The sequence below is a fragment of the Dysidea avara genome, chromosome 11 (genome assembly GCF_963678975.1).
Source record: "Dysidea avara chromosome 11, odDysAvar1.4, whole genome shotgun sequence".
In the NCBI taxonomy this organism is placed as follows: domain Eukaryota; kingdom Metazoa; phylum Porifera; class Demospongiae; order Dictyoceratida; family Dysideidae; genus Dysidea; species Dysidea avara.
In genome coordinates this window covers 10,940,243-10,963,859 of record NC_089282.1, presented here as the reverse complement: position 1 = coordinate 10,963,859, position 23,617 = coordinate 10,940,243, and the positions used below count along the sequence as shown (strand labels likewise).

At 37.2% G+C, this 23,617-nt stretch overlaps 2 protein-coding genes and 1 long non-coding RNA gene across 5 annotated transcripts; 1 reads left to right on the top strand and 2 right to left on the bottom strand.

The window, feature by feature from the left end:
• Positions 1-2,565: 2,565 nt before the first annotated feature.
• Positions 2,566-6,640, bottom strand: LOC136238012 (uncharacterized). 2 transcript variants are annotated; one of them, XR_010692710.1, is made up of 3 exons: positions 6,487-6,640; positions 6,338-6,441; positions 2,566-2,778 (listed from the first exon to the last, which is right to left on the bottom strand). It is a non-coding gene; the product is annotated as an uncharacterized lncRNA (long non-coding RNA). The 2 variants fall into 2 exon arrangements; XR_010692711.1 differs by having other exon boundaries at positions 6,338-6,438.
• LOC136238011 (palmitoyltransferase ZDHHC2-like) lies at positions 6,625-9,309 on the top strand. 2 transcript variants are annotated; one of them, XM_066028319.1, is made up of 12 exons: positions 6,640-6,771; positions 7,557-7,585; positions 7,638-7,789; positions 7,860-7,889; positions 7,945-8,039; positions 8,153-8,194; positions 8,254-8,326; positions 8,374-8,479; positions 8,532-8,649; positions 8,708-8,855; positions 8,903-9,032; positions 9,078-9,309. In XM_066028319.1, exons 2-12 carry the CDS (start codon positions 7,581-7,583, stop codon positions 9,232-9,234), a joined length of 1,056 nt encoding a protein of 351 aa, XP_065884391.1. In that variant the 5' UTR covers positions 6,640-6,771; positions 7,557-7,580; the 3' UTR covers positions 9,235-9,309. The 2 variants fall into 2 exon arrangements, with proteins under 2 accessions (XP_065884392.1, XP_065884391.1); XM_066028320.1 differs by lacking the exon at positions 7,557-7,585 and having other exon boundaries at positions 6,625-6,771.
• Positions 9,310-9,790: 481 nt separating this feature from the next.
• LOC136238010 (transcription initiation factor TFIID subunit 1-like) lies at positions 9,791-21,988 on the bottom strand. Its single transcript, XM_066028318.1, has 34 exons — positions 21,854-21,988; positions 21,563-21,809; positions 20,708-21,123; positions 19,325-19,691; positions 16,661-16,842; positions 16,485-16,604; positions 16,379-16,438; positions 16,210-16,323; positions 15,993-16,157; positions 15,762-15,941; positions 15,149-15,342; positions 14,964-15,078; positions 14,756-14,915; positions 14,217-14,347; positions 14,093-14,164; positions 13,884-14,030; positions 13,583-13,772; positions 13,428-13,527; positions 13,062-13,248; positions 12,928-13,005; positions 12,754-12,881; positions 12,554-12,701; positions 12,281-12,507; positions 11,941-12,040; positions 11,794-11,892; positions 11,653-11,745; positions 11,503-11,587; positions 11,380-11,447; positions 11,267-11,329; positions 10,906-10,962; positions 10,627-10,719; positions 10,480-10,564; positions 10,363-10,430; positions 9,791-10,305 (listed from the first exon to the last, which is right to left on the bottom strand). The coding sequence occupies exons 1-34, from the start codon at positions 21,926-21,928 to the stop codon at positions 9,898-9,900; spliced, it is 5,022 nt and encodes a 1,673-aa protein (XP_065884390.1). The 5' UTR covers positions 21,929-21,988; the 3' UTR covers positions 9,791-9,897.
• Positions 21,989-23,617: the final 1,629 nt, after the last annotated feature.

Sequence of the window (23,617 nt, the reverse complement as noted above, 5' to 3'; positions counted from 1 at the left end):
TGTCTAAGGAATTGGTTTGACAAAAACAACTGAACAATAACATTAAAAAGGAAAAAGTCAAACCACTACTACTTACTGACTTGTAGGAACTGACACATTATTGCATGGACTGTGAGAGTATGGCAGACTGACACGTATTGTTCCCTAACGCAAAGTACTATTTTAAGATGATCATGGTTTTTCTGGCCTTGGTTACACCCAAAAGTGTTTTCAGTGTGACCAAGTTGCTGTTTATAATGGGCCAAACATAGCTGAAAGTGGTACATATTAAATGGCCACTTCACTTGCGAGTCAGAAATTGATAGTTGGGGTGTGCGTTCAGATAGAAACATTAACTCTGGGACTAGTTTTTCTTTTGATGCAGTATGCATTGGTTCACCAGTCATAATTATGATACAAATTCAAAACAAAACATGGAAACCATGTATGTACCTCTCAATCTATTGTGTAGCTCACTCGAGATATGTAGTAATTTCAAGATGCTTAGATAAAGTGGTCATCATAGGCACATGTGTACCTTGTAGCTATGCTATAACATTGACAAACCAATACAATTAAAAACATGACCGGATTTGCAAAATGGTAACATTTCCACACATTTTACATGCCAGCAAACAAAATGATGTAACACTTGACTCCTTATACTGATTAACTTACACTTAGTTTCAAAATGCAGCCAGATACTTCAGCTGCACATGCACTCATGGAAACATTCAGGCAATTATATGAAATTATAAAAACTTCAAAGTTCAAACAATGGGTCAAATTTTTGTGTGTGAAAAAGGTACCCTTTTTGCAAATCTGGTCACAAATTATTGATTTCAGGAATAAAGAAGTATATATGGTTCCAGCAATAAAATTAGTGAAACAAGAGATATCATGATGTATGATGATAATAGAAACATAACTATACGGGGAAAATCCCTACGTTGGCATATACAATTAAGTGATAGTTAGACTTCACACCACAGGGGTCTACGTAATTTAGTAACCAGAAGATCCATCACAAGAAAAATTGGTCCAGGGAAAACAATCCATCTGAAACTGTCACATTTGGTCATTCACAAGTAGTCCCATCCAGACCGTTATTGATATCCAAAATATGATCTTCACCAGACCAAACTTGGTCCAGATATGATTTAGCACTTAGACTAGCAAAACCTAGCTAGCACATCAAACTTCAGCATGTGAGAGCAGCAAGCTAGCTATAGTTGTAGTCATGCACTATGATGTCATAAAAAAGCTGCTATAAAACAAAACATATAATTTGATTGTTGTAAAATTTGGTATACATAAAAGAGGGAGCCATGGCACCCCTACTCCTTTCATTTCCACCGCCTATACTCTGCATCACATTACTATGTACTGTGTTATAATTCTCCTGCACCGATGTTGCAAAGTATATTAAAAGAAAATGTTTACAAAGCCATTCTGCCAGCAACCCAGACACAGACAAGCTATAAATAATACTGCTGCATCTACCTATACTAAGTTATATCTGAGAGAGAAACTTTGAATGATATGTTACTGTACTTTTAGCTATGTATGATTGCTCTTATTAAAGTGCTTGACTGCTCTACATTGGAGTATCGATAAAACTATGCCATAAAACAAAAAGTACTCTTTCTGTCCTATGGGACATGATTCCAACAGGTTACCTGTTGGTTAGTCAGCTTGCTTATTGCTAACATGGTATGTACTAAGACCAGTTTTGGCTAGCTGTTGGTTGCTAAAAGTAGTCTGAGGTGGACCTATTTCGGTTGACTAAAATTTATCCAGCCAAACTGATTTTTGCTCCATACCATCTTTACAGATGTGGTGCCTGAGCAAACTAACAACCCAAGAGTTACTAAAATACATAGGCCAGATAGAGTGGTCTGAAAAGCTCATTAAAACCCTATGAGGTTGTTGTATTTTGACAGCTGCTTGTAGAAACAAGACAACTACATCACCTCATCTGCAAATAGTGTTAATGGGTTTATATTAATTCTCAATTGGTGACAGGTTGCCAGTGTTATAGTATGTCCACGTTGAGCTGAATCCTGAAAACAGCTAAAAATTAAAAGTGGATTTTTTCTCTAACAGAGTTAATATTTCAGCCAACCAGATGATTATTGGTAACAGCAAAGGTGTCAACAACAGACACGTACGGTTTGGCTCCATTACAAGTTCGGGAAAGGGCTGTAATGGGCACTGTACTTATATGGCTTCCCCATAGGAAATGTATTGTGAAAATTTTAATTGGCCATAAATATTATGTCAAACATTTGAACAAAAAGATTTTGAAATATTTTTAGCGGGTCAAGCAGTACTACAAATGAGATTTCAAGATCGTGTGTAATATTGCATCCATGAGTTATTAAATGTTTTTGAGGATTCAGTTCAACGTGAACATACTATAGTGTAGGAAATAATCATGAAATTGATCTCAGGAAGAACCTCAATAGTTTAGATTTGAAACATTTGACTGCCAAGTTACATATCAAAATTTTTAAATGATGCCCGATATGCATATAAGTCCTGCTTAAACATTAGAGGATGCCAGAAAGAGACATTTATGGAATCTTCTTTGCAATTTCAGCCATTTTGATCATGGTGTAGTAATTTACCACATCTGAACAATAAAAATTTAATGGTAGCACTACATATACAACGTGTAACTAAATACTTTTCAACAATGTTAGCTTGTCTTCCATAGCTAGTAACAGTATCAGCTATTGCACCTGCTGTTCTATAATCCATAGCATTTCCATCCTTGAAATCTTGTAGTTCTAACATCTGCAAAGAACAATACAACACACATCTATTGGTACATTTTGCAAAAAAATCCCTGCTACTGCAATTGAGAAAGAACAATGCCATTTTCCACTGCTCATAATAAAAAAAAACGTCAATAAACTTTGAATCATTATGGCCCAAGTCCAGAATTTACTTTATCAAGTTTCCTGAATTAAAATATAAAGTGATTATGACACTTTGTATGTAGTTTCTAATTATATAAAAACATTTGACACTATCATGGGAATTTTTGATGAGCGGTTTTCAATTTTTTGCGATGCCAGAAATTAGCTACGTACATATGTAGTATTATAGCTAAAAAGGAAGGTATACCTTAATGTGAGAAGCTTACTAGGTTACAGAAGCATGTCAATCTAGGGAGGTCTGGGGGTCAAGGAAATTGAGTTACACCCTCTCAAGTTAAATTTAAGAACAATTTCAGCATTATCAATATTAAGATGTGCTTGACTGTTGTATTATAGGATGACTGCTTTATTAGGGTATCTTGATCTTGATTAACCAGCTTCTGAAAAACTTAGAAATCCCCCCCTGGAGCAGTATTGTTGAGATAATACCTTAAGGATGTGGTACCTATTTGAACTGAATCCCCCCAGCCAACTCACACCTTCAAAAATTGCCTTGCTTAAATATCTTCATATCCATTCCTCACACTCACGGTGAGCTTTACACCCAATTCAAGGCTTAAAATGGTCAGTATTTAATCTATTTCATGTATACATGATTTAAAATCTACAAACTTTGTGTCAAATTAATGCTCTCACTCTAAAGAGTTCGTACATTGGATTTTAAAGAAAGTCCATGCATAGCTTGTACTGTTCCAAAGTTATAACTATTGCCCACACATATCACACTACAGCTTGATTGTTAGATGCTGAGTTATAATGTGATATCATCTACAACTGTACAGTGGATCTGTCTTAGTGGCCACCTGTGCTAGGAGACTACCAATTAACAAGATAGTATACATTATACAGTAAAACAACTGCTTGTCTAAATAACTATGGGATACTAAATAGTCTATCCCAGCACACTTGCACGAGCATGCAATATTATAGTTACTCTTCTCCTTAGGCTCAACTAATACTTACGCTTACTGGTGATCTATACAGATATCACAAAGTTGTTTAGCTAGTGGCATTTGTTAAGCTGAAAAGCTGTTTGTCTGTCTGTGGTCCAGCTAACTCCTGAACCATAGCACCAATTGACCCTGGATTTGTTGCATATTAATCATCAAGCTGGCACCAACAAATTTATTAATAGTAATTTCTAGCATGTTTCGTTTGCTATACAGCACCAAAAAATTATCATTATCGCAAGTTCATAAACATGCAGGTTTAGCTACTTTCCACTACAATGAATGGCAATTGCAGCCTATGCTGTTGATCTACATTAACCTTTGGTGGTATTTACATAGCGATTTCTACCGCTAGGATTTCACTATGGAATAGAAGTCTTCAACATTTTCGGACATGTGCCACGCGCACATTTTTGTCAGTATTTAATTTTAAACTCTACAAGCCTACTCTCTATTCCAAATAGTGTATCCTATGGCAGAATGACTAATGAAGTACCCTTACAATTCAGGAAGAATGCAATTGAAGTATATAATATGATGCAATTTTTTGGCTCTGCATAGTGAATTAGAAATTTCTGTACATAAACTTATTGGTGCCAGCTGGTATTCTATTGATTTTCCTCCTCTCCCTGTGTAAAGTCTTTGCTCACAAAGTTAACATAAATGAATAACTAAATTAAAAGCTAGAGGTACAGGATTAGAGAGGTTTTTATTGTATATAGTAGCTTTAATAATAAACACAAGTATATGCTTAATAGTATGATTTTGCACTAGCTAAATATAGCTATACTGAGTTGTCTGTAGTTGAACTCTCTACAGGGTGACTTAGTTCTGAACGCTCTAAAAGAGTGACTAATTACATAGCTGAATGTTCTAATAGGGTGACTGTACTATTAGAGCTTGATTATACATACTTGTTACACCTAACGTTTGTACTATAACTTAATCTGATTCCCTGTAACTACTGAAAGGCCTTTCTAAAATAATTTATATACCTATTTTCAATTTTTCAGCTCATTCTATTATGCTTGGTAGGCGTGGCAAGTTATACTTTTTATTAACAAAATCGATTGTGCATTTGTTACACATGGTTGGCATTTTTATTATAACTCCATGATTGTTAGCACTATTTCTTTCAAATCACAAAATGTTTTGCACTATGATGGTTACTCCATTTACATACTGATTTTCTAGATATTCCTTCAAGCAGTTTACTCAGTGCTGTGACAACAAAATTGCTTTGCATATTTCAAAAATTGTGCATAATTCCCTTGTTCTGTATCTGATGTGTACACATGGACTGTAAAAGTGCTGCATTATGCTCTTACTACCCTCCAAATTTGAAGTAAATCAACTATGGCACATTAGAGTTATAGTGATTTTTCTAAAAGAAGAAAATACAATTTGGCATATGCCAAAGTTTGTTTGATATTTTGTTTGGTCTTTTGCATCTGGGAAAACCGGTCTTATCGCCCATGACAGCACATTTGATTTTTTACCAATAACACAAAGCTACATTAATAAACTATTAAATTTCATATTCATAATCATGCAGCTAGACTTCAGTGGTCTGCTTTTGCTGGCTGCTTTTCCCAAGAACAGTGGCGATCAGTACGAGCAGTCTGGGGTCCCAATGGAGCTTGTGTGTGGCTGTATAGCTCCATGGTGTTGAACAAAGACCTGTGCTGTAAATGTCCTTTCATTTTAGCCAGTTTTGAAACCTAAATGGCTCATAACTCATCCCTACACCTTCCTCTTTAATTTTTTAAACAGTCCCTTGCCCGCCTCCCACCCCCACACCTTTTGGAGCACGCCTGATAGAGTCAACATTGCATTAAATACTATCTAAAATGGTGGTAAACTTGATTGTTGGCTACTTCTACTGAGGATACTTTTGAAGGTAAGAAATTGGTGTAAAACGTGTGAAATTTGGTACACGTAGCTTCTACCATTGGCGAGCTACAACATACTGAATACTTAAAACTGACATTTCTCGATACTTTTAAATACCAGTTTTCCCAGACTGGGTCACATATGTCAGTAATGGATGGGCAGATTCAGCTCAAATTCGAAACAACCGGGATATGAAGTTTACACAGCAAAAATGAGATTAATTTACATTTAGGTACTATTGAACTACGGACATGTGAATGAAAACAGCATTTTCTTGGTTCCTATAAAATACACACTTGTCTGTTGTGTACCCACACTGGCTGTGCTTGGCAGCATAACATACCATCATGTCTCTTGATCACTATCCCCAGCACTATCTTAATACATTGAGCTTAATTCAGCCCATCTACTGCCTTCCTCTATGCTTAACTATATTAAAATAATGGTGAAAACTTGCATGTTGCCATAATAATGCAATGCAGGGCGGGGGATCTGAAGCATACAATTAAGTTGCCAGCCTATTAAATAGCTAGCTACAATGTTCAGAAAACTAATGCCAAACATTCTTACCAGAGCAAATAGTCTTTCCTGTCCTGGATTTTCTGACCTGAATTGCTGTTCTGGCCGGCTTTGCTGATAATCTGGCGCCACCCAGGGCGGGCGGCGCCAGACTACTGAAAAAGTTTTATAAATGTTTACTACTATACAACAAAAATTACCTATCACTAGCACCTCAGCGTTTTACACTCTCTAGCGGTGCAGTACCACAGATTATTGAGGGGATATGGCAGTACTATCACTCGAGGAGCATCTCGACCACTCAATAAAGGTAAGTAGCACGTGAGCAAATATACTTGATACTTTATCCGCCCCGCTTATTTATTTATTATTTATTGATTTCGTATTTCGCGAAGTACTTATAGTGTGCAAGTACTCAAATTTTCACGTGAATAGTCAGGGCCATACGAAAGAGACAAGTACTCTGGATAGTTAAAAACAAAGAGGTTCGTCAGTTATTTGTATCGTGTATTAAAGGTACGCCTTATATTCATGGTTTGTTCTTGTAAACATTTTTGTGACTATTGTGTACGGAAATACTGCTACATGGGTACAGTACAGCATACAAGGTTCATTTGTTATAAATTCACTATGGCCACTTCAAAAATGTGTATAAGGCCTGGCACAGTCATTCAGTACCGTGAGATGCTGGCTCTGTGTTTCCTGAGGTGCCCTACCTGCATGGGTGTATTGTTGAATTTTAACGGGGCTTACGACAAAATAGTATGGCAATGTGCTGTACTGGTATCACTAACACTGTGCCAAAACTATCACAAGAATTGGGACATATTCAGTACGCAAATACTGCAGACAAATTTTAATACATGCACCAAAATTTGTATGTTTATGCTTACACCACTGAGAAAACTGGTAATATTTTGGTGCACATAAAAATGTCCCAGTTTTGTTTTGAAATTGCAGAAATGCAGACATTTAGGGAACAATTTTGTGAATTCAGTTAGTCTTTGCCAGTACATGAGTCAACTGTAAGTGGAACTTCTTATTGAGAGTATGTAGTGATTCACATATGTATTCTAATAGTTGGTTACCATGTGTAATGATTAAGATGTGTTTCCCATAAGTCACAGCCATACTAGACTGATCTAATATCTGTCTCCTATACATGTTGTTGTACTAGTGTAGATATCATTTTTCAATCTGAAAATAAAAATTTTCTATTTGGATGGGAACCCATCTATGTGTGTGTTAATCTTGTTTTCTTGTCTGTTAGATTTTCAGACAGTTTTCTCTTTTTATGGGGTAAGAGTACAACAGTAGTGAATTTTTTTATGGTATTTGTTTAATTCCTTAGCATGGCCGGTGTGGTGAAGACTTGCGTGTGGCTGGTGTTTAGCTGTGTACACTGTCTATTCTGGCTGCCACTAGTAATTGTGACATTGGCCTTAATGTGGGGCTACTATGTGTATGTCTACCTCATCAACATAACATCTGCTGGAGAGGGAGGTAATATATAGAAGTCGGTATACAACTTGGACCATCACTTTTTCTAATTTTTTTTCTTTTTCTTGACTAGATATGTTAGAAAAGCCTTTATTATTAAGAAGTGAGTTATTGTTTATTGTGAGGTATTCTGTATGCTTGATGATGACCACAACCAGTTGTACTACTGTTGATTGGACACATTGTACTATTCCTACAATACACATCCTTTATAAAAGCAGTTGTAACAAAACACAGCCCAGTGCCTAAAAAGGTTAGTTGATTTCATTATCTTTTTCCATGCTTGCACGTGTGTGTGTGTGTACTTTGTTTGCACTTTCCTTTGCCTATACGTACATATACTATATGGTTTGATATTTTGCACAGCTTCATCTAACACAAGAACAGCTGCGGCAATTAGATGATGCGGTTAGTCCAACAAGCTGCTCTCACTAGTATCCATTCATCTTGTGTCACTTTTTAAATAGGAGAGTGAAAATGAATATTTACAAGCAATAGTTAAAGATCTACCTGTACCTGTACTAATGCTAAACCAATATGGTACACAATTTGAGATGAAGTTGTTGGGTTTGTTATGGTGTTTCTAGGTGGTATACGATATTGTAGTCGTTGTCACTTAATCAAGCCAGATCGCTGTCACCATTGTTCGCTGTGTGGCCGGTGTGTACTCAAGATGGATCATCACTGTCCATGGTACTGCCTCCCCCCTCACTGTAATGTAACACTAATTTGTGCTTACTTATAGGATCAATAACTGTGTGGGATTTTCAAACTACAAGTTCTTTTTTCTGTTTTTATTCTACACAATTGTTCTCTGTCTCTACATTGGCTTTAGTTCTCTGTACGATGTGCTACGTGCATGGGTAAGATAAATGTTTAGTGTATATAAAACTGCTTAAATACTTCATGTGTTTTTCATAGGAGCACCACTCTAATGGTGACTTTGATGTCTCCTGGGTTCGTTTCAACACTGTCTTTCTCTTTTTCATGTGTTTGGTATTTACTTGCGGAGCAGGATTTCTGTTTGTGTTTCACATATATCTAGTTCTAAAGAACAGAACGACATTAGGTTAGTCCATGTAGTTTTGTGAGTTCCATATATACTGAAATATATAGAGAGTGGGCGAGCACCACGTTTTGTCTTCAGACGGAATTGTTCCAACGCTTATGACCTTGGCTGGAGAAGGAACTTGCAACAAATCTTTGGCACTAACTTATTAATAGGATTCCTACCAATAAGCAGCAGGTATAATAATGTTGCCAACTGCATGTGTTGTAATGGTTACTGTAGTCTAGGTGATGGCTGTGATTATCCTATGGGGCGTCATTGTGTAAGAAGTAGCCCAGAAGAACCAGGTATACAGGTCAGACCTGATTTACCAGTTAGTGATGAGTCAGAGGAGGAAGTCTATGAAGCTAATTCACGTACTCCACTAACCTCACCATAATCATAGTGTGATTATATTATTTTGTATTGTATAAGTGCTAATTTTTAAAGTGCACAAAATACACAGATCACTATTGGCGGAGGAAAATTTTGTGCAGTTTCTGCTGTTGATTCAAAACCTAGGTAATATATGACAGCCAGTATTATATATGTAAAATCAACATTAAAATTATTTTTCCCATGACCGAATTGTATAATTTACATGCACCACTTGGCTTCTGTATGTAGTGTGGTACATAGTAGTGTTTGCATTTTTATGGTGTTTATGATAACTACTTACATAGTAAACTGTGAGTACATCTATCATATGACAGGAAATTTTGATGGAAAGAAAAGTTGACAAATCCTCATTTCATCAGCTTTGTTTGACGAATTGAAATAAACACTTACACTTATGAATTAAAAGTTGATGATTATATAATTCGTAAACCTTTCTTGTCAAAATTTCCAGTTTCTTAAAATTTTTAGAGCTAGGAGATGTCACTAGTCTTATTTTATTCTGGTGAACATAGTACCAGACATTAGGCATGCACATGCATCATATATTGTACCAGTACTTTGAAATTAGTACTGAATTTCATTGTTGTTGGGAAGGACATGTATCTTATATACAATCAGTACTAGCAAGAGTATATAATGGGCTCTCCATTATATACTCTTGGTACTAGTCATCCTCTAGTTCACTTTCTTCTTCTTCACTACTGCTACTGTCACTACTACTGGAAGTTTCATCTGGTGATGGTTGAGATAATGAACTTTGGTTCATTGACTGTGAAGCAGTTTCCATAGGAAGTGAAGAAGGAGTACCAACAGCAGATAGCTCATCATCCGAATCATCACTCTCTAAACTGTCATCGCTTGAGTGCTGCGGAGATGTACGCAGGTCCTCTAATAGCATATCCATTCCTCCCACGTCAATATCCATTGAGTCTTCACCATCACCACCTACTGTCCCGGTAGTGACAGACATGGAGCTATTACCAGGCAAAAGTGAATCATCATCTTGTCCCTCAGCTAGTTGCTGAGACGCTAGAAGTATTTTACCCTCAAGTTGGTCAAACTCTACAGCATTCTGTAAATATTGCAAATAAAAATTTTTTTTAAATGACAATGTAACATTCCAACCAACCTCATTGAGAGCTTCCATGCTAACTTCTTTCATTGATTCGGTAACTTTAGTGAAGAAGCTGTCTGGCCCTGATATAAATATTTAAACAACTCGGTGTTAAACAGTATCACATTGTACCATTGTATTTGGCACTGTTTTGGACTATTTGGGTGATATCAGCCAGAAATTCTTCCCTACTTCGGTACGCATGTTTCTTACACTTCTACAAGAGCACAGGACAGTAATGTCATATTCACTCACATATGAAGAGTTAATATCTACTACCTTTCTCATTGTTTCCAGGTCCATTGGAGTTGAGATGATTTGGTGGTAGTTAGGTAGTTTTTTCTCAGACACAGGATGATGAAATGGAGCTGACTAACGTATAAAACAAAAACTAAAATGGATTTTGTGTTGCACATGTGTAGTTCACATGGATACGTAGGTGCCTATAGCATTCATATTGCAAAAATGAACCATAATTATATGGTAATCTAATGCTAAAATTGCTGATCAATCCGACATTGTAATAATTTAACCCTACATGCAAAGTGCATAACTTACACTAGGAACATTTTTTATCCTATTCACAACTGTTTCCAGTCGATAGGATAGAGCCACCTAAAGAAATGACACATTTAAGTTAAATACTGGCTCTAATGTAACCATATATAGAGGAACCTCAGTTATCAAATGTACAAACCAAATACTCATACAATTGCTCTACCAGTGTAGTTCAATAGAAATCTTTGATGCCATCACACTCTACATTGCCACACACATGCATGCATACCATCAGTGACAAAGCCATTAACTATAAAAAGTAACAAATTATCACCTGGGTCAACAGACTATAAGAAATACAGGGCTTCTACATATAAGTGATTACTGGTGGGCAGGCTAAATTCTAGAGCTGGTCTCTTACATGAGCATTGTTGTCCAATGCTGGATTTATCTGCTTTTCAATCACTGCTAATTCTTCCTCACGCTGTAAAAAAACCAACAGCTATAACATGCTCCTTATAATAACTGTCATACAATTTTGATCTCTCTAGTGCAGACCTCCAGCAGTCGCTGAGCATTTTGTGTTAGTTCATGTTCAAATCCTGTACCATAAGAGGGGTGGGGGTTCACATGGTAACAGATGGTGACAACACTAACCATTGTAAGTGATGCAGTTAGTTACAATCAAATTAAAATGCTCCAGAAATTGTTCACGAGATGAGTAATAGTGTGTCTTCAAGTACTACAGTACACAAAGAAAAATATCTCATTGTAGCTGTTGTTAGTAAATGAAAACAATTTCCTAACATTTTTCATTGTTTGTAGGTCCATAGGAAATTTAATGACACTGTAATAGTCTGGAACAGCTTTAGAGTTGACTGGTTTATGGAATGCTATTGACTAAGGATAGAACTAACATGACATGTACAAGAATAGTGTCTGCCTTACTTCAGGCATTGACCTCAATTTGGTCCATATCTCATCCAGAACTGTTGCCAACAAAACTTCAGGACTGGTCCGACGTCTTTTGGCTTGCTTTACTGGACCCTAGTAGGTGTGTCATGATCACATGATCATTAAAAAAGTTTGTCATACTTCTGTTAAATAGTCCATGTCAGCTTGACGACCTGTTCTCTTTAACTTGTCTTTGGTGGGAAACCTCAGTAGCAGTGCTTTCTTCCTCATATCATTGGCACTAAGAGAAAGAGAGATTGATATATCATATGCTTGCATGCGTATATTCTACCATATTGGCATATTGACTGTTTTATTAGGGTATATTATTTGTGACAGCTCAGATCCTGTTACAATATAACAGCTTATTTTACAACATGCACATACTGCCCACATTACACAAAACATTATCCATGCACATATTGCCCACATTACATATCTATAAGTAAATCTGAAAATGTGAGTGTAGTGTGAAACTTACTGATCAATCAATGCTTTCCCAAATGATATCTTTGTTCCTTCCACTTTAGTGATTAGCTCATCTTGTGATAGAAGACTTTCTTGTTGAGCTGCCTCCTCTTCTGCTGTCATGGCAATCTTGTAGGTAGTGGGAGTAGTGTCCACAATAGTTGAAGGATCTTTGACAAACATTGGACAGTTCTTGTTAGTCTTCATATGCCCCAGTTGACCGCAAGCCCCACATTTCATCTGTAACAACGGAAACTGAATTTAAATATATACGAGTTTTCATTACTTTGATAGCTGCTGCTGATTTCGGTTTTTCTTTCTTAGGCTTCTTTGTGACTTTTTCTTTTTTCAGTCTGCGTAGTCGATCTTGTATGCGCCGCTTCTCTCTCCGCATGTTTTCTCGTGCTTGCTCATCTTGCCCAGCAAACATTGACCTAAACTCATAACACAAATAAACAAGTGGTATGTACACATTAAAACAAATACTTTAGTTGTTTGTTCCCAGCAATTTTCATGTAGGCATCAATAACAGCTGGATTAGTGACCACCTCTGTACGGACAAATTCTCTGTCTTCTACATTGAATGTACGTGAAATAACAAGCTTATTGCCAACCTGAAACACTAAATTTAAATAGCCATAACATACAAAACAGTCTTACAGAAGAAGATGCAAAACTTTTTACAGATGATGTGTCTTCATCTACCACAGCTGGGGATGCCACTCGTGAAGAACTGGGCTGTAGAAAACATTTTTTATTTGCATAACAAACAGAGAATTACACATTTCTTGTACCTTCTTATCCTCAGATAACATCTTTCTTAATTCTTCTCTCTCTTGTTCTTCTTGTTCCTGAGAGAACTGTTTGTGTCGGGTGTTACCATGTAACATGTTCTCTAAGTTCTTCCCCAATTCATCGTCACTCTCCCCACCACTGCTACTCTCATCATCCGTTGACAACACTTCTTTAGAGCACAATATCCTGCAGGAATGTATCAGGTCACAAGCTTTTAAATGATTTAAAATTTAATATATGTAGAAACACACAAAACAGTCTCTCCATTGGGAATAATAATAATAATAAAAAAAAAAAACTACCCAACAAACCATTCTAATATAACAGCCACAAAACAAAGGTCTCTCCTGTAACTATCTCCTTACTGGTTTTGTAGGTTAAAAATACGTTGGCATTCTTGTTGGTGTCTCTCCTGCGCTTCTAATTGGCTGAACCTGCCACCTCTTGCAAACTTGTATGATACACCTAGATGTAAAACATGCATATGAATGGCTACTCCTGCAGTAGTACACAGCCCCACCCCCTCCAGCTTTTGCTGCTTCTGTAGACATCGTTCTGACCATATCAATCACTTGCCATCGTTTCATCTTTCCTATTTCTTCCTCAGATACTCCAAAGTCTCGCAGAACATTCTTTGCATGTTTCAGCTTCAGCTTACGCAAGTCAGCATCTGTACCAGATTTCTTTGAAGGCATTGAAACTGAATCTTCCTATAATAATTCAAACATAATACTGTTAATTATTAAAATCAAGAGTACATAATTAAAATATTAACCCTTAATATTTTTATTATGTACTCTTGTTAAAATGGTGGAACAAACCTTCCCAGAAGTGACCTTGGGCATTTTAGTATAAGAGAACCCTTCTCCACTGCCAGTAGGATCAGTTGGGCCAGTTACTTGTAATTGGTGTTTGCCCTTTATTGCTTCTACGAAAGCTTTTGTTGTGTTCCATGGAGCACAAAGAATCTAATAGAATTACATTCAGGTCTATAAAATGTACACAAAGGAGAGGTAAGAATATATAATACCTCATCATCAAGTTTCCCATCATCTTCTTCATCTTCTTCAGCAAACAGAGATTTACCTCCATAGCCTGCATCCTTTAACATTGCAGTTATATACAAATATAAGCAAAATCTTCATCACTGTTACCTTCAGCCGCTGCTCAGCTGCCAACATACTAGCCCAACAGCACACTTGCTCGGGTGTTATCATAGAACGTAATTCTTCCTCTGATGGTAACCTTATGTCACGACGTAATATCCAACAACCACTCTCAGAACCTGATAATGTAGTAAGTATCTGGATAATAGTGAATGTTCAGAGTAAAAATATGTGTGACTATTCTTTTAGGATATATTACTTGACAGTGATTGTTCTATTAGAGTATTTTCACTTAAGTAGCTTTATCAACAAATCATATTTGCAAAGGTGTTGCTCAATAGTGTCCAATTCTGTACACATTATGTTCAATACTTTTATTGGCCTATTATGTCCAAAATTAGGCATGGTGGTGGTAAAGGCTTTCGTAAATATTATGTACTCTCATAGCATAATTTACTTTAACAACATCAATGTTTGTCACCAGCAATTGAACAACTATCTTCTGACCATATTCAACATCCATTTATACAAAGATGACATGAGGAGTTTATGTATGTATTTGGTTGTACATGTTAATTAGTTCATACCAACTCGTTGAAAGTCAGCCATCAACTTCAAACGCTTGCGAACACCATTTTCATGCAAGTTAGGAAAAGCTTGTCGTACCCACTCCATTTTAATAGTATGAGGTTCCATCAGTGGATCATCAGATTCTTCACTCTCAATAAACAGTCGGTACAGGAACACCTACACATTGTGGAGTACAGTACGTTCCTGTATGATTGGTGTCCTTACTGATAGATAGTTCTTTTGAAATTCTTTGTCTGCTTTGGAGTTGGGTCCAGGAATAACTACCTTAGGACATTGTTGTCCTACAGTGAATACGTCTTCCACCTCTCGAATGAATAACCTGTAAGCAGCAAAAACATGTCATAAGATTTGCTCTTCCATTTAATGGATATATAGTGTGCAACACTCACTTGTCTTCAGCTTTGACAACAAGGAAGTCTGTTTCAGGTACCAAGTGGTGGTAGATGGGAGATCGGAACAAGTTGTTGTCAAAACACTGCAATACTTGTCCAGATTTTAAGTTTCCTAGTAGATAACCAATTTTGTTCTGCACATAAGTGGTGTCTCCGTATTTCATTGTCGGAGCATGATCCTTTACTTGACGCTACAACACACAAAATATGATTTTACTCACACATTTAGTACACACAAAACAAAGCCTTCAGCTACCATAAACATGACTAAGCCCACTCAGTTAAAACACTGCTACATCACTTGGTTTTTTAAGAGCTAATACAAGTGAATACTCCTGGGATAAAACTATATTTTACCCATTATACAAAAAAAACAACGCAAACTGGGCAGTTGGAATTTGGTTTTCTAGTCAATAGTAGGTACTAATGAATACCGTATGTGAGTAAAGTTTATTGCTCAATAAAACTATACACAGTAGCAATCAGGGAATTGAACCCAGGACTTTTCAACACACGCACGCACGCACGCACGCACGCACGCACGCACGCACGCACGCACGCACGCACGCACGCACGCACACACACACACACACAAACAACTTTTGCATACTTCTGGTCTTTTATAATAATTTCTGATCTTGGTTGCCATGCCAATGTTCATGAGATGAGGAGGGAACTCCTCAGAATACTCACACAAGATCACATGACCATCACATGCACTCAAATCTTCAGATGTTCTCATAAAGAACACCTCCCCTCCTCCGGAATTGATCACCTCTCTCTCACGAGCCTGTAAACACAAGTAGACAACATCCACACAAAAGGTTCTTTACTAATGTACCTTCTCTTTACGAGAAATGTGTTTGACAAGGTTGTATATGGGACATGATTCTGTGTTCTGGTCAACCAGACGACCAAACTTTGGACGGTGAAAGTTTCGAAGGTGATGTGTCTTATAGTGTGTGGGGAACCACAGGGGGTGTAGCTGGCAAGCTGGAATGGAGTGCTAGAAGAAATACCACTCTCAAAACTTCAACACTATCTACGTACATACGTACCTGTACTATTTGTCCAGTACCTGCCATAACATTATCACCAGCAGTGTGGCGAGGATTATAATACTCATCATGAGAGATATTGAACATGTTCTTCTGCTGATGCAATGACAACATCTAACAATAATATTATATAGAATGACTTCAATGTACATATGATTACTGTACTTACTTGACTGCTATCTCCGTGACTTGACTTAGCTCCTGATGACTTTGATCGTCCTTTGGTATCCTGTGATGTGGGATTATAGTGTGAGGGTAACACAAAACTACTTTACTTTTCTTCCTTCTTTTTCAGCTGAGTCTAAACTTTCTGGCTCTTCAAACACGCTCACTACAATGTTAGGATCAAAGTAGTCAATTTGGAGTGGTTTGGGATATGGAATGTGAGTCATTTCCTAATAACAAAACCCATTCCAATATCCACATTGTCATGGAATACAGATTTGCTCACATCAGGATCCCAGATTATGTCATCTTCCCATTTAGTGTGCATCAGATTATAGTTCTCGGCCGGCAGAATGGAATAGACTCGTCCATCTTCCGTTCTCTCTACCTTATCCATACTATTTGATGATAACTGAGTGCTACTCTGCCAGTGGTATACTGGATCTGATGGTGTCACCCACTGACCATCTAGTGAAGAATACAAGCAAGTGCAATCAATATATATTAGCAAAACAAAATTTAGTAAATTCGGTATAACATTTGGAGGTGTTCTATTTTAGTGAATCCCTCTAAGATAGAAATTTGCTTGAAACGTATCATTAATTTAGATATTTAAGAAACCTTAACACTGGAATTAGTAGTGGATATCCAGGATTTTTAAAGGTTTCCGATGGCCAGATGTGGGGGTTTGGGGACACAGCTCCCAGCAGCTAATAAATATTTTAATGGCTCAGAACTCAACAGATTGTTATACACCCAGCTCGAAATATTTACCATGCATATTACACGCAACCTACAGGATCTCCTAAACATGCATACTATTAGTGTTCACATACCATGGATTTGCATGGATTTGCATGGATTTCGGACACTTTTCCTACATGTACATGTTTGTGTTGACATGCATGTCATAACATGTACTGATACCAAAAAGTGGCATGCATGTAACGTGCATGGTGTATGTTGTTACTATGGTTACTGCTGTATCTAATGGCTACCACCCTACTATGTGAAGCATTGCTGACTACTTTGGAACACCTACAACAGTCATACACACACAACAGCTTTGTCTTACCAAACCATTCCTCACTATCATATAAAGTTTCAATTTGTATTTATAATCTAATGACCAAGTGTCAGTTTTCATTGTAGAATCAACATGCATGTACTATGCATGCTACATGCATGGCACTGGAAGATGGTCATTGTATGCATGGTACATGAATGTCCCCTCACTGTAACATACATGTTGCATGATACATGCACCTCACACACATATCATGTTACCAGACATGGGGCCAAGTACATTTAAAAGTACTTAAGTAAAGTACAAGTACTTTTGAATTTTCCAAGTACAAGTACAAGTACTCCAGCAGCAATCAAGAGAGTACTTAAGTAAAGTACAAGTACATGTTGGAAGTACTTAAGTAAAGTACAAGTACATTTTGCTGTAGTAAATATATGCTGTATTCAGTGTATTGTAGTATGTAAGTGTGCCTAGGGGGGTTAGTTTTTGTCAACTATTCTCTCTCTTAAACTCTTAAAACGCACTGACTTGAACAACAGCATTGGCGACATCGTTAATCATGGCAACATTATACACAGTAAGGTTGGGGAAGGCATTAGAAGAATCGCAAGAAGTTGTAAACTGCACCTTCATACAATTTTGATATTCTCATTGTACACCCACTGTGTACAAACTATGTACAATGTTTGCAGTACTTACAAGTACTTTAAGTACTCAAGTACACACAAGTACTTAGCAAAGTACTTGAGTATAAGTACAAGTACATTGGGGAATTTAAGAAAGTATTTAAGTAAAGTACAAGTACTTTCAAATCTGTACTTAAGTGTACTTAAGTATAAGTACTCATGTACTTGACCCCATGCCTGCATGTTACAGTAAACATGCATGGAGGTTGCATGGTACATGCATGTAACCTGCACAATATTTCAAGCTGGGTATTTCATGTATGAATCAGTACACTACCATACAGACATGAATCCATTGACAGATATGGAATGACACAATGAACATTCAAATCAGATTTCTAACTACAATTAAGTACATCGAAGATTCATCTACATCAACTTGGCCACCCAAAGTTCCAAGTGATATAAATACAGTAGGACTATTCCCATTGACTAAAAACTGTATGCAGACTAGCTATATATAACCTCACATTCAGTTTAGAGATTTTATAATATTACAATGTCTGGTCCTTTACCCTAATAGAAGCAAATATTTTTGTATTAACAGATTTTATTAATGTGACAAGGAACTTCACTGTTGGAAATGATGTAGAGTGTTGAATTTCAGGGTTTCTCAGAGTATATTTGACTGCTCTATTAGAGTACCTCAACCTAAAAAATTAAAAAGGGAAACTCATGCCCACTAATATACTCGAGTAAGAGCTTAGGTACTAGGATAGAAAATTGGTACTCAAGTACTCAATAAGATCACATGATGCAATTGTCATCATCCATGAAGACGATTACTGGCCACAAACATTAACATTAATACTTCAATATGGTGTTATGTATCACTGCTATAACTTAAAAATGTTATAAACTTTTTAAGATCTGGTATAAAACATGGCACATGGGTATGACTACATGTAGCTAGTATTCATGAGTATTTGATCATTAACTATAGAGAATATTCAGCTACTGAGTACCATGATCATTTACTAAAGATGAGAGATGAATGCAAATATTAGTTTTCTGTTAATATAAACTATACTGCATTCCATTACTCACTCACTTTTTGTGCAGTCAAACTAAATAGTGCGTTTCCTGCTGATTTAGAGCGAAATTTCAATGTGAGGTGATCTGAAACCCTTGAAACTCTCCCTACACCCCATGTTTTTATAACCCAGGAATGCCATTTGAAAGGGTTTTGATATAAACACACTAAACATTCTCCTCAGCCCTACTCACACAAATGTACCTATAGCAAACTTCATTGGTCCAGTATGTGGTGGACAGTCCCAGATGATATTATCCTCCCATGTGCTGGTTGCTAACATACTGTATCTCTCCAGTGGTAGTTGATCTTCAATCACTGACGGTGGCTTGCCTTCATCGTCTTCATCACCAGGTGACTGCGGCTTTTGTTCTGACTTCTCTTTTAGTTTAAACCCATAATCAAATCCTCTGCCATCCTCTGCTACTCCTAGTTGATCATACCACAACTTTGCTGGCCCATGGCGCCAGTGAGAAGCTGAGATGGTTCTTGTACTTTTTGATGATTTCTTTTCGTTGACTACTGAAATTTGTTCTCCACTAGTGGCATGTGATGAAGCAGCAAGTTTTTCCTGAAACAAATAATGAAAAAGTGTACTTGTATACATGCCAGCAAGTATCTTACATACATTATACTGCTATTATGACAACTGGATAGTGTCCGATTTTCCAAGCCAGCATAACAGTAAAAAGCTCATAACATAAGCTTTGCAAAAGAAACTAGTGTAGCAGTAAGTAAAAGACAACAAACTACTACAATCACAATGGATCCGAGGCAATATGTGACTGCATCATGCACAACATTACTCCAATTAGCTTCTTTCAATGATATATCAACTAGTTGTATATAGCCAATGAAGGTTGTGGACGAGGGGATTAAATTTATTACGGCAAGAAAAATTGGTAGCCAATGTCAGCGAACAACTTAAAAGAGTTTACAGGAACCTAGTTCACCGAAACAATCAAACTTCAGTGACCAAACTAAAACACTTCAATACACTTCAGAGTCAGTACAACGTAGAGCTGCAAGGTGGATAAAAAGTTATTTTGACCCATTAACTTTTCAGTGGACTAAATCCAGTGATGAATGTTTGAGGGAGCTTGAATGGCCATCTTTGGAGCAGAGACGTAATTATGCTTGTGTTACAATGTTATACGCTATTTTATATAAACTTACTCCAATCAAATTTTCTGATTATTTTCAAATAAATGATCTTCCAACCCGGTCTCACCCTTTGACAATTCATTGTTTACCCTCCTTTATCAATGCTTTCCGCCATTCATTTTTTGTCAATTCGATATTTATATGGAATTCGATCCCTTTTGATGTGTTGACAACTTCTGTTAAACATTTTAAGCTAAAACTGAAACGTTTTTTTTTGTTTGTTTTTAAATTCTAATTAATTTTCTGTAACTTTCATCTTATTGTTTGCGTGTGTATTTGTTTTTGTAGCTGTTTGTTTGGTATAGTTGTATGTTGTGTGTAATTTTTGTGGGGAAGCACCCTGTACAGGCTTATGCCTTTTGTGTGACCCCTGTCATTGACAAAAATTGATAATAAATAAATAAATAAATAAAATACACTAACCTCATCATCACTAAGACACATTTCTGGTGGTGGAATTTTCCCAAATCTTAGTCTTTTTGGACTACTACATTCTGTTTGCTTCTTCCTCTTATGTGGCTTCTTACAATCTTGCCACGGTCTGGGCAGTGACGATGGCTTGGGAGGAAACAGCACAGAACATCTCAACCAAGAATCAGGCTTGTACAAAGGGAACAACTGTTGTACGACTGAAATTAACTGTTCACGTTTTTGTGCCTCGCTCATGTTATCCTTAACTGAATGGTCGATGTAACCTTGAGCGGGAGAGGCTGGATCATGTGATGATTGGTCAGTGGCAATAGCAAGTGACGTGGTTGCTATACTAGTACTACTACTTGATGTTGTTGATGACACTGTTGGTGTAGCATTAGACCCTCCTTCATCATAATCGTCATCCTCTGTTAAGACAAAATGCATGAACATGTAACATATTTTTCACAGCATAACAATCTGTAAATGCAGACAAAGTGGTGATCAAGGCCAATTGCTGTTACATAATAGTGCAGTGTAGCAATACACAAAAAATAACAGAATTCATCGATGATCAAGACAGTGATGATAACATCATGTTTTTAGACAAAATATACAGGGAAAATAATTAAAAAGTAATAGGGGCCTAGACTCAGGGGTTCACAGATGCTAGAAAGACAACCAGAGCCCTGGAAAGGCATATTAACAATACATGTATACACAAAAGTTGATTGCATGGCAGTCAGAATTTTCAGTGATGCCTCACAATTCTGATGATTGTGCATTTATGAACAAGAGATGGCACCTCAACAGCTTGGGTTGAACGCAACAGCAGGCACACTGGACATAGTTATGTTCCATCCTCACCTGTTAATATAGTTTTTTTGTCAATGTACTTCACTCCCAGTTGATAATGCTTCTCTTTCTGCTCCTCATCTTCTGCCATTTCATCAATATCTGCATAGTCCGTGGCATCAGCCTCATCATCATCATAGTCATCACGACTGGCCGATACTACCCGTGTAAAACTCTCATCTTCCTTAACTACATCTTCCTCTTCGATTCCCGTAAATTCTTGCGCTATTCCCAACCGGGAAAGGTACGCGCAGGAGTTCTACATGGGCATTAAAATCGTTAGTTCTGAGTGCAATACTTTACCTTGTCAAGCAGTTCGTTATTTTCTAATTCTCCCTGTTCATTGATATTACCAAACATAAACCCTGTAAGGTCCATCACGAAGGGAGCTGGTCTCGAAGCAGGAGGCAAAGTCGGACCACCTTTCTTAGAAATCGATTATGGTTTTAAACTAAACTCACGTGATATTTTTAGGAACATTCGACTAGTCTCGCGCGCCCGACGCACCGGATAAAGGGGAAGTCCGGAAATGATGTAATGCGTAGAAAAGCATCATGATAAACTGCATCATAGATAGTATACCACAGACAGGTATACTATCTATGACTGCATTTACCGGTAGTTTACATTACAGGACTTCAATACCTATATATGGAATTTAGTGGTTGGAATCTATTTTACGGGGTTCGACCGCAGCAATGCAGCGTTGTGAACCTTTCTATCCTCGTTTCCATCTCTGCGTTTATCTTCGGACGAGACGCCCTTAGCTACCTATGAGGCTATCTGTGTGTGTAGCGAATGGGTACGTAATAATATTTGCTATGCTATGTTGTTGTTAGCTATGTTGTGGCTAATCTGAGCCGGCACCGTGCTAGGGCTGCCAAGTTGAGAAATCAGGGGGCTCGGGCCGGCAAGCCCCCTACTCCAATGGAAATGGTGTGCAAAGCATCATGCTAGGGAGTTGGGGGCATCCATGATACTCTTCCACAAATATTTTAGATGCTAATCAGTGTGGAGATGCAATCTAGAGGCATTTTTAGGTGGGGTAGTGGTAAAACCAGGAACGGAGAAATAGGAAACGGGAAACGGGAAATGGAATTCCTTCGCTGCAGAACACTCTTCATTTGTAATTGAAGGGATAGCAGAGTACAGATTTTCTCACGACTTTGGTGGCCAAAGTAGCAGTGACTGCTGTATTAGAGTGTTTTGCAACTCAATTGCTAATACAACTGTACTAACAGAATGGCAATTGTACAATATCTTGGGTCAAATTTCTGATGGTGGATCATAGTAATGCAGATAATCCTGGTGGTATCAGTGGCAGGCTAGATTATAATTGTAGTCAACTAACAAATGCACTACCGCTATTATGACATTAAGGCTTAATAGCATGTATACCACTGTATTAAAAAATTCTCAGAAGCTCGTAATGATGTTAAACCTGTAATGATGTTAAACCTGTAATAATGCTCTGATCATACTATGATAGAGCAGTCACTTCAACTAAAGCCACTGATACCGCTGAAGATATACCGCCAGAGTGATATGGATTATCCACCAACAGAAATTTAATAATTACTGTCTAAAAGAGTTTACAAACACAGATAATCATACAGGGGGTGCGAGGGATATATGTAGAGTTCAAGTTCTTGCATAAAATCATCAACATCATTAGTGATTGAGGTAGATCATTCCATAATTTTGCTGCTAAAGTCAAGAAAGAATGTAAATATGTTTCAGTTCTAATTGGTGGACTGATAGTGACCACAAGTACATGAGGTTAAGGGAGTTATAGTAATTGATGAGACTTCAACAAGACCGTGAAAAGCATAAGTAGTTTAAGACATTTTCTTCTTTTGTTCTAAAGTTGGCCAGGATAGGTGGTCCAGCATGCTGCCTGAATCGAGAAAAGTCATTCATAATGAAATAGGCTGCACTCCTCTGGACTTTACCTAATTGATAGATTTGATATTGTACCAAGACATTATACAATTGCCATTCTGTTAGTACAGTTGTATGCTTATCTTATGATTTTTTAGCAATTGAGTTGCAAAACACTCTAATACA

Excerpts from the sequence above, each read along its gene's own strand:
- LOC136238011 (XM_066028319.1), top strand. Across the intron at positions 8,040-8,152 it reads ACAGCCCAGTGCCTAAAAAG|CTTCATCTAACACAAGAACA; the intron begins GTTAGTTGATTT and ends TATTTTGCACAG. Across the intron at positions 8,856-8,902 it reads AAAGAACAGAACGACATTAG|AGAGTGGGCGAGCACCACGT; the intron begins GTTAGTCCATGT and ends TGAAATATATAG.
- LOC136238010 (XM_066028318.1), bottom strand. The coding sequence starts at position 21,928 with ATGGACCTTACAGGGTTTATGTTTGGTAATATCAATGAACAGGGAGAA. Across the intron at positions 19,692-20,707 it reads TGTGTCTTAGTGATGATGAG|GAAAAACTTGCTGCTTCATC; the intron begins GTTAGTGTATTT and ends TATTTGTTTCAG. Across the intron at positions 11,746-11,793 it reads AATTGAGGTCAATGCCTGAA|TCAATAGCATTCCATAAACC; the intron begins GTAAGGCAGACA and ends TTCTATCCTTAG.